Consider the following 10,890-nt stretch of genomic DNA (forward strand, 5'->3'; position numbering starts at 1 on the left):
TTTTTGGTCCGTGGGCCACATAAGAAGCCTTGGGCCATTTATTGAAAAATGAATGACAAAATTCATTGGATTTTTGTAGGTTTAGACCTCGAAGCCCATTCTAATTTTTGCGATTTTTGGGGTGTTTTACGTCGAAGGCCCAATCAAATTTGGGTGTCTACAATGTGCAAGTATCCGAGTCCAAGAGATATACTCTAACGAATTTGAGAGATATCGAAGAGACAAATCTTGGGTCGGAACACATAATTAAAGAAATGGAGAGTAAAATCGAACCCCGAAATACACAAGATCAATGAAACATAAAACTAGAGATTTTCCTAGATTTAAGGAAGTCGTTACTAAATATAATTCCATAAATCTAGATCTAGGAAATACATTTCAACTAATATACCGAATTTTAAGAGAGACAATATCAAAGAAAATAAAAAAAAGATCATGGAGAAATATCTATAAGTTAGAAGGGAGCAACACATAAATGGTATGTTTTTCTAGGATAGAGGGGAAACTCTACACATTTTAATACTTATTTTTTGACTAGATCGTCAAAGAAGTTGTGTTGCAGCCCCCCTCTCAATAGCTCAGGACAATCAAAATCAATGTAAGAGTTACAAATTTCGAGGTAGTGTAAGAAATTGCATATACACCTAATATTACTTGTCTATTTTAGAAAAAGGAAAAAAAAAATGAGCCATTACAAGTCAAATGTTTTATAATAGATCTAATAGATTACTACTTAGTGGCAAACTGAGGTTCTTGGAGGATTGAAAATAATGGAAAATTTAGAGAAATGAAACATTTTCTTTCAAATAAAACGTATCATCTACAATCCTACCCTTATCTTAATCAAAAGAAATTGAAAATTAAAAAATATTAATTTAAGGAGAACATGTCAGTCCTATGTTTAAGGAAAATGTTGAAATGCCTTCATCGCGTACTATGTTCAACACTGAGATGATGTGGTGATACATAGAGATTTGTAGATTTCTTTATTCGTATCTCGATAAAAAAATTGTGGTTATTTGTTCACTATCACATCAATTTAGTTTGAACATAATGTCCACCGAAGGCAATGTAGGATGGCTCTATGTTTAAAGATACCCAAATCAATAATTAAACAAGAGCAACGCATCAAAATGAAGTAGGAAGGCTATAAAGACTGAGGTCAAGAAGGCATATCACCATTTTGAAACCATAGTAGTATCTCAATTATTCACAAATTCAAAGGGGGTTAGTATCTTTAAATTACAATCTTTTTGCACATTATTTGACCAACCTCAATTAGTCAATCACTTAAGACTTGGTCAAAGGGGTTAAGTCAGCAAATTTTATCATTCCTTGTGGGGACATTAAATATTTATAAAAATGAAGGGGTGAATCAAAATTAATCAAATAAAAAAAAAATTACAGACTGAAAAGAAGTTGGTTGAGGTTGATAGGTTTGAGACTCGGAAGTTGAAAACTCCGCCTACTTTCGATACACTCGAGAGGACACACATTCCTCTCTCTCTATGTATCTTTCTCTCTCTAAAACTAAATAAAATCCCTCCAATTCTTCTTCAGCAACTCCACATTCACAGATCCAAAATACCTAAAAATGTCGAATTTGCTCCACATTGGCACCTCCTTCATCCCTTCTTCTTCCTCATTAAACCTCCTCAGAAACTCTAATCCCTCTTCTCTCCCCCCAATTCGCAGAACCAATAAAACCCTAATTCAATCCAAGATCCGTGAAATCTTCATGCCTGCACTCAGCTCCACCATGACAGAAGGCAAGATCGTTTCATGGGTGAAATCTGAAGGAGACAAGCTCTCCAAAGGTGAGAGTGTCGTTGTTGTCGAATCTGATAAGGCCGACATGGATGTTGAAACCTTCTACGATGGTTACTTAGCTGCAATCATGGTGGAAGAAGGTGGCGTTGCTGCTGTTGGATCCGCAATTGCTCTCCTTGCTGAAACTGAGGATGAGATCACTGAAGCGAGATCCAAAGCTTCCGATTCTTCGAATTCTAGCTCTTCTGGTTCTTCTTCGGTTGAATCGGTTACAGAACCAAGCATAGAAACCCTAGAATCGAAACCACCACCACCACCAACACCTTCTGTTGTTTCTGCTTCTTCGGTTCATCCAGCTTCTGAAGGGGGGAAACGTGTCGTTGCATCGCCTTATGCGAAGAAACTCGCTAAGGAATTGAAGGTTGATTTGGGTTTGGTGGTGGGGAGTGGACCGATGGGGAGAATTGTTGCCAAAGATGTTGAGGCTGCTGCTGAAGCTGTTGTTTTGTCCAGCAGCACTGATACTGAGAGCCCAAAGAAACCTAGCGTCACTTCAGCCCCAGCCCCCGCCCCAAGCATTGGATTGGGTAGTGTTGTTCCGTTTACAACAATGCAGGGTGCGGTTAGTAGGAACATGGTTGAGAGCCTTACAGTGCCGACGTTTAGAGTTGGATATACAATTACTACTGATGCCCTCGACAATCTATACAAAAAGGTCAGATTTTTTCACTTGGATTTGATGGTCTCTTTAATGGGTAGTCATCAATTCTTAAATGAGTTTGTTGCAATTTCAGATTAAGTCGAAGGGAGTCACGATGACGGCATTGCTCGCAAAGGCAACTGCGCTGGCTTTGGTTAAACACCCAGTCGTGAATTCTAGTTGTAGAGACGGTAAGAGCTTTACATACAACAGTAGCATTAACATTGCAGTTGCTGTAGCTATCGATGGTGGGTTGATTACTCCAGTTCTTCAGGATGCTGACAAGGTTCTCGTTGCCCCTGTATTTCCACAAGATTTTGGTTGACTGTATGTAATTGTGAAAAGTTTGACTCATATTGAAATGTCTTGTATGGTTATCCTAGGTTGACATCTACTCATTATCGAGGAAATGGAAAGAATTAGTTGATAAGGCTCGGGCAAAGCAGCTGCAACCCCATGAATACAACACAGGTATTTTTCGTTGTATTCCTGCCCCATTTTAGCTGAAAATGATGTCTCCTTCTGTAATATACTATCTGGATTATCTGTTTTTTATCCAAGAAATTTGATGTTGTTTTCTTGCTTTAGGACTTTGCTTGAAACCCTATTTTATAAACTTTTAGTTTTTCACTTGCACCATGGAGGTAATTCTATCCTTGTATTCTTAATATTAGAATTTTGCTAAGTTATATAATTTTCCTTGGAAATAATATGGGGCCTTAGATCTATTAACTATTAATAGTACATTCAATATCTACATAACAAGTACACTCATTTATTTAAAGGAATTTCAGTCTTGAGCATTGTGTTAGGAACATGTTTAACTTGTGACCAGTATTGTGATTTTTTTTATTTTTTGATAGACAAGCAGGTTAATGGTTAGTTAGTTAGTAGGTGAATGTTGACTGTAAACCAACCAACTTAGCAAGCTGGCATCTTTCAAATCTTATTAGAAAATTTTAGTCTACCATTTTCTTGTTATGGTTATTGTTCATACTTATTTAATTTGTATGCATATCATAATTAAAGAAAAAGTAAAAAAATTCAAAACATGTCTATGACATGTTAGGATTTGCCAACCTTAATATTTGCAATTAGGCATAGTTGATGATGATATATGAGCAAGAATTCTGTATCATATATTTCATTATGCATAAAATAAATGCATTATGTGCTACCATTTACCATGCACAATGGTATCTAAATTACCAAGTCTAACATTTTATTCATACGACATCATAGTAATCCATTACATTATTCTTATTGTTTCCTTGCAATGATATTCTCTCTTATTGTAATTACTCTATTCATCAAATTGAAATGGTGTTTCAAAATATTAATCATACTATTTTGTTGAGTAAGCCACATTTGGTCTTGAGCTAATATATTTTTTAACAAATGGATGCATTACTTGCCCATATTGAAAAGGATGCCCCTTGTTGTATGTGTTTTTAGATGATGTAGTGAATGTTAATTAGAGTAGAGATGCAGTTAAAGTACAGGTATCGTGGAATATATTGGTAAATGATAACAAATGGTTTCAAAATAAGTTAAAGCATTTTGGAAGGGATCTTAGAACCCCAGACAAAGGGAGCTAGGAAATCTGAATTTGGGGAGGAATGGAAAGCTAGATAGAAGGAATTCACCGGGATCTATTCCTGTCCTTTTTCTCTGGTCTGTATCAAACATCCCACTTTAGGGTTCTATAAAAAGAAATCACAATGTTGATTTACACCTTCTATATCCTATTCTCCATGTATCTCATTGCTTCAGCAGCAAACAGAAAAGGAAGAATAGGAGCATATTATTTTAGAGGGTTATTTGTTATGATTTCATGTTTAGGTGAGAGTTGATTCATCCCTTTTCTCGGTATACTATTTTATTATTCAAAAAAGAGAGAGAGTTTTGGTCATCTGCAATTTAGACAGATGATAGCATTATTAGCAGGTTGATAGTTCTAACAAAGCGTGGATGTAAAATTGGGATATTGAGGGCATGTATGACTAAACTTTAAATTAGCATAAAACATGATTTTAAATGTAACTAAATAGAGGAATGGGATTTGTTCAGCCAACCCCAGATAGTTGGCGTAAGGCTTCAATGATGAATCAAGTCTCATGTTATGATGGACTTGTGTGATACTACATGTGGCTATAAACTTCCAGTTAACTTATTATTATTGTCTGCATAGCTTGGATCTGAGTTTATGGAGTCAGGTAGTTCTATAACTGACTTGTGTCCCTGCCTTTCCCTGCCTTTTAGTTTGTGGGGACTATTCTCTAGTGTCTGGCTTTCCATTCTATTCAGTATAAACTCATGCTTAAGTTGGATTCAGGATCAATCTTATTTGATGTTTGCTCCTGATGCATGCTTGTGGGTTTTGCAGGTACATTCACACTTTCAAACCTCGGTATGTTCGGCGTGGATCGATTTGATGCAATTCTGCCTCCTGGAACTGTAAGTGATCAAAATTTGGACTGCTACTTTTCAAGATCCCTGCAAGTCAAGTGCAAAAATTGGGGAACTGATTTTATTGAGTAGAAACCTTACTGTCCTATTTGGGTCGAATTGATATAGGGAGCAATCATGGCTGTTGGAGCGTCCGAGCCTTCCATAGTTGCTACGAAGGATGGTCGGATTGGTGTCAAAAGCCAAATGCAGGTAAGAATGATCTCACAATCACAACAATGTGGACATGGGAGAGAAGAGGCTACTTCGGTTATTTTCTTACTTGAAAAACTGCAATGTGAACTCTGCAGGTGAATGTTACAGCAGATCATCGTGTCATATATGGTGCTGATCTGGCTTCATTCCTTCAAACTCTTGCGAAGATTATTGAGGATCCCAAAGATCTGACCTTCTAATCTCTGTGATCAAATGTCAAGGGAACATCTTGAGTTTCCTAATGTTGAGATTACACCACCAGTCGATTCACCTGCTATGGTTGAATTTCTGATACCAATGTTCAACATTAATAAAGCACAACCGCATTTTTCATAGGGTTCAGGAACTAATTGCCAACTGTTCATTTTCAAGTTCTTGCAGGAACAGAGGAACTGTGTTTTGAAGAGCAATGAGTTGTTTAGTTCTATTTTTATTCTTCAAACATCTGTGGCATTTAAACTGGTTCTAATTTGTCTTTTCTGAGTGACTGGTTCATGGTTAAGTTGAATAAATTTGTTTCACTTTTTGTTAGATAGGAGCATAGAGATTTTGCTTTGACTCTCAGATTCAAGACAAACCTAAATAATACACCTAAAGCATATAGACATTAAGAGTGCAGAAAGTTAAGCCCTTATCTCTGCAACCACCGTACGTGGCAGCTCACTTTGTTGGTCTTTCACTCTGTTACCCCAACAAGCTTTTAATAGAATGAACATTTGGTTCATCAAGCTGGGTGTCGACCACGCTTGATGGGCCAGTCTCTTCCCTTTCTCTTTAAAAAAAATAGTTGACAAGGCTTGAAATTCTGGTCCAGATGAGTGAAGACTAATACTGATGGATTGAAATTCTGGTCCAAGGTAGCTCTACCGTGTCAAAATAAGCCATGTTGAATCTAATTTCCAGACCAATCTCCTTGTGAGAAGAAAATTTGACAAAAAGCAAGCGTTACAAAGGCCATTGTTTTGGGGATTTCGATTTCGCAAGTCACATATATCCCCCACTTAAAATGTCCAATTCTTGAACTTGAGCTTGATTTGGAGCCCGGAAACACCCTAACTGAAGCTTAGAGGGGAAGTCAGACTTGTCTGGTTTATCTATGGTTGTGTACTAAGAGCAAAACACGATACCATCCAAAAGAAATTCCCGACATAAATCCCAAACGTTGGGGATACTCATACTTTAGATCGTCAAAAGAAAAATAAAAAAAAAAACCACTTGCCCATTAGAATATTGACTTTCAATACTGCAAAACAAGTAAAATAATTGAGATGGCTTGAATATGTACAGCAAAGGCCAAGAATTACGTTGGCAACAGGAATCCTGTTTCTTGAGAGGATAGATGATGATGAGTATGAATCATGCAACAAAGGTAAAAGGAAAATCCTTTAAACATTTTTTCTTCTTTTTAGAAAGAATTAATCCTTCAAACATAGAGAGATTATGTTGGAAAATTGATGTTTATTTCAATCAATAATAATAATAGAAACCAAGATTGTTGTATATATCTATATCTACAATAAAGAGAGAGTGGCTCAAATATCTTTACATATACGGTGAATATGATAAAGACTAACCAACTCCTATTGGACTTATAACAGTCGAGAATAAGCAAAAAACCAGTCCTTGTTCAGAACTGATACTTTCTGAGCTTATATTGCATTATGCAACATCCTTAGCACATTCGTCATCTTTGGCCTCGCTTCGGGTGAGACATTAACACAACCCAGAGCAATCTTAAGGACTGACAGCATCTGACTTCGAAGCTCAAATGATGTATCACTAACACTAGGATCAAGAATCTGATCCCACATCTCCCGCTTAATTGAATTAGCCAATACCCATTTGGCCAACTCAGTCCCCTCACTTACTGCTGGCCTTCCAGTCAACAATTCCAGCAAGATTACGCCAAAGCTGTAAACGTTTCCTGGCATCGTCACTCTCATTGTGTATGCATACTCTGCAAACCATAAAAGAAATGAGCTTTTAGGTTTAGAGAATTGAAAAGTTAGTCTCTAGTTCATAATTCAAAGTTTCATTTTGTTCCATAATGTTTCGGCTGGAGCATTCAGCATTTTTTATATATTGAAAGGAAACATTGCTATATGTTCAGAACTTGGAATATATCGGACTGACACAAAACATTTCAAATCTAATGTTTATATACTAAATTAAGAATTAAACAAATTTTATAAAACTTCTAAGACTCATGTTAATTAAATAAAAATAACATTTTCAACATTATACATATACATCAAATGCACTGTTTTGAGGTACTATTTTTATTTTGGAATGTTCCGATATATTTCTAAGGTGTGTCCTGTTGAAAAAGTTTGATTTTTAATTCCAACTTTCATTATAAACACTTGAACAACAATTTTCTATATTTATAAATGACTAAAATTAATTTTTACTGATTTAAATCCTATGCTTCAGAATGTTTCGATACTACATTCAAAATGTTTCTGAATGTTTCATTTTTTTTTTAAACTTAACAAAGAAAGGAAACTTTAAACCTCCAAGTATATCCATAACTCAAAAATAAGAGCTTTTGTCGTAAAACAGGTTTAGATTGATTCACCTGGAGGAAAGTACCCAACAGAACCAGCAACCGTCGAAAGGTTCCCAGTGCTCTTAGTAGGATCGATCACCTTACAAAGTTCCATATCACCAATCAGAGGCTCCTTAAGGGACTTAAGTACGATGCTTTTAGTTGAAAGGTCGAGGAGGAGAACTGGCCCAGTGTTGCATCCATGAAGATAAGCGAGTCCCTGAGCTACTCCAACAGCTATACTATAACGGCTTGTCCAATCCAACGCAGTTCCCAAGCTTCCATGAAGACCATCGAAGAGAGTACCCTTTTCGGCATACTCGTAGAAGATATAAGCATTATCGACAGTCAAAATATAGGCCAACGGGATCATAATGTTTGAGTTACTCAGCCTACCTAAGACCTCTAGCTCTTGTCCGAACCTCTCATGGCTTCCGAGTTGGAAAATCTTGTCACTCCAATTAAGCTTCTTAACATAATAATATGTTCCACAAGGCATGACAGCCTTGTAATAGGTTGAAAACTTGCTCTTGAAGATGATGTTGGTTGGTTTACTAACCGCTTCCATTGCCGTGTCGAAATCGATACACGATTTGTGGATGCTATTTGTAGTTATAAGATGCCCATTGATAACTTGAGGGACAGAGATTTGCTCTTCTATAAGTAGGTTCTCAACGTTAACCCGATAAAATCTTCTCGAAACCATTAAGAAAATCCCTCCTACAATCATAACAGCAAGAACCGCACCCGCAACCGCAATAAGAATTTCCATGGTGACTGAATTTCTCTTCTTTGATGAAGTAGGAGTATGAGAGATTGTTGTGTTGATGAGATCCTTATTTCCGGAGGTTTGAACGTCGACAAATTTTTTGAACGTCGGGAGAATTCCGGAGAGGCTATTATTCGAAAGCCACAAGTGTGTTAGGCTTCCCATTTGAGTCAGAAAAGTCGGGACCTTGCCTGTAAATCTATTGTTTGAGAGATCTAAAACCTCTAATTCCGACAGCCCACTGAGGGTAACTGGGATTGGTCCATCAAAGCAGTTGTAACTGAGGTTGAGTGCAATCTGCAAGCGAAGTGGCATCCTTGGAATCCAACCGCTTAGATTGTTTTTTCCGAGTTGGAGTTCCAAGAGCAAGTTCAAGTTACTAATCGAATCGGGTATTGAACCATTGAGTTTATTGTCTTGCAGATTGAGGTTCGTAAGCTTCTGTAAACTTGAAATCGAAGATGGGATTGAACCCGTAAGCGAATTGAGGCTGATATTCAGTGTAGACAAGTTCACTAACTGCGAAATTTGATCAGGAATTTCTCCAGTGAGACTGTTGGATTGGAGTTTCATAACTTGAAGCTGTCGAAGATTGACCAATTCTTTAGGCAACGAACCAGTAAGCTTGTTTTGAGCGAGATTTAACAGAGCCAAACTCTGGCAATTTCCCAATTCCACGGGAATTTGGCCGCTCAAGCTATTGTTATCGAGCTCAAAATAAGTCAATTTTAAGAGTGTTCCGACGGCTGCAGAGGGGATTGTTCCATTGAGTCGGTTGTTTCCCAACCTCAACCGAAACAAACTTGGAGACATGTTAGTGGGGATTGGTCCTTCAAGTGAATTGTTAGTTAAATCAACAGACTGCAAATTTCGAGGTGATAGAAGATCATCGGGGATCAACCCACTAAGACTATTGTAACTAAGATCCAAAATCCTCACATATTGTGTAAGTCCTTTAGGAATGGTACCCGAAAATTTGTTTTCATACGCGGCAAGTCGGATCAAGGTCTTGATCCTAGACAGACTGTCAGGGATTCCTCCATTTAGAGAATTGGAAGAAAGGAGGAGTGTTTCTAACTTTGAAAGGTCTCCTATAAGATTGGGAACAGGCCCGAAAAGTCGATTATTACTAAGATCGATCAGAGTTAGATTTCGATTACCCATGAGTTTTTCAGGAATTTGACCCTCAAACATATTCTTAGAGAGCTGCAATTCCTCCAAAACTATGGATTTACCGAAGTTGAGAGGAACAGACCCACTGAAGCTATTGGAACTTAGGTTCAAGCTTCTGATTCCAACCAACCCATCAAATTGTAAATCAATATTTCCCCACAAAGAATTCCCAGACAAGTCCAAAGACTCTAACCCAACAAAACCATGAAAAGTAGGCAAAGGACCAGACAACCTGTTTCTACTAAAATTCAACATTTTTAACCCTCTAATCCCACCACAATCAGTGATGAACCCATCAGGAATGGATGTAAGAAGATTATTAGAGAGATCAAGAGACTCTAATGAATTAATCTGACACAAATCTTTGATGGAATCAGAGGCAGAGATGCCAAACCCAGAGAGAGAAAGATGGGTTATGGAGTTGTTGTTGGGTGTGCAAGTTACTCCTTTCCATGAACATATGTTTGGGACTGTGGTGTTCCAAGTGTTGTTCTTCACAAGTGTGGAAAATTTGATAATGGTGTTTCTTTGGTTTGGACTGAGTTGAGACAAGACCAAAGGAGTGAAGAACATGAACATGAACATGATCAAGAAGGTGAGGGAGGAACCATGTACATACCTGCTCATTTTAGAATTTTGGAGCTTATCCTACGCCCTTCTTTTAAATCTTTTTTTTTTTTTTTTTTTTTTAAATTCCTGACAAGAAGAAGGTTAGAAAGAAGAAGAAGAAGAAGAGCTTTGGCAAGTGAAGGGAAGAGTCGTTTGTGGGTTTTAAGAGATGGGGTGTGGGGTCTTAGAGTTTGTGAACTTGTGTTTTGGGTGGGAGTTGGTGTTGTTGACTGGGCCAAAGACTTTGACTGACACATACACACACTAATTCTTCCTCTCCTTCTCCTACTTCTTTGACTTTGACTGTCTGCATTAACCCCCTCTGCACTCTTAAAATATATAAATTTGAGTGTTTAAAATATACCCCTGCATTTTTTGTTATTATTAGAGATACAACCTTGTCTTATCAAACTGTTGATATCACCCTGGACCTAGATCTTCTTAGGGAGTCTACCATAAATGACCTAAATACCCTCATTTTTAATCTCTAGTTGAAAACCCCTTGATTCTCTTGAAACTAGCCATCTTCAACTTTATGCTAAAAGGCTTTTTACCCATGCTTCTAGCCTTCAGATTTTATCCTCTTCATACATAAAAAACGAGATAAATTTCTTGGAGAATTAGAAAGAAGATTTTTTGGGTAGAAAAATATAGACT

General features: G+C 37.3%; 2 protein-coding genes across 2 annotated transcripts; one reads left to right on the forward strand and one right to left on the reverse strand.

Moving 5' to 3' along the window:
* Positions 1-1,444: 1,444 nt before the first annotated feature.
* On the forward strand, positions 1,445-5,665 carry EMB3003 (2-oxoacid dehydrogenases acyltransferase family protein). Its single transcript, XM_086443149.1, has 6 exons — positions 1,445-2,485; positions 2,565-2,756; positions 2,854-2,941; positions 4,857-4,927; positions 5,048-5,131; positions 5,230-5,665. Exons 1-6 carry the CDS (start codon positions 1,595-1,597, stop codon positions 5,332-5,334), a joined length of 1,431 nt encoding a protein of 476 aa, XP_086299275.1. The 5' UTR covers positions 1,445-1,594; the 3' UTR covers positions 5,335-5,665.
* Positions 5,666-6,504: 839 nt separating this feature from the next.
* On the reverse strand, positions 6,505-10,338 carry LOC147401752 (uncharacterized). Its single transcript, XM_086443148.1, has 2 exons — positions 7,713-10,338; positions 6,505-7,091 (listed from the first exon to the last, which is right to left on the reverse strand). The coding sequence occupies exons 1-2, from the start codon at positions 10,249-10,251 to the stop codon at positions 6,784-6,786; spliced, it is 2,847 nt and encodes a 948-aa protein (XP_086299274.1). The 5' UTR covers positions 10,252-10,338; the 3' UTR covers positions 6,505-6,783.
* Positions 10,339-10,890: the final 552 nt, after the last annotated feature.

This window comes from Akebia trifoliata, chromosome 5 (assembly GCF_017979445.1).
Source record: "Akebia trifoliata isolate Shusen 1 chromosome 5, ASM1797944v1, whole genome shotgun sequence".
Taxonomy (NCBI): domain Eukaryota; kingdom Viridiplantae; phylum Streptophyta; class Magnoliopsida; order Ranunculales; family Lardizabalaceae; genus Akebia; species Akebia trifoliata.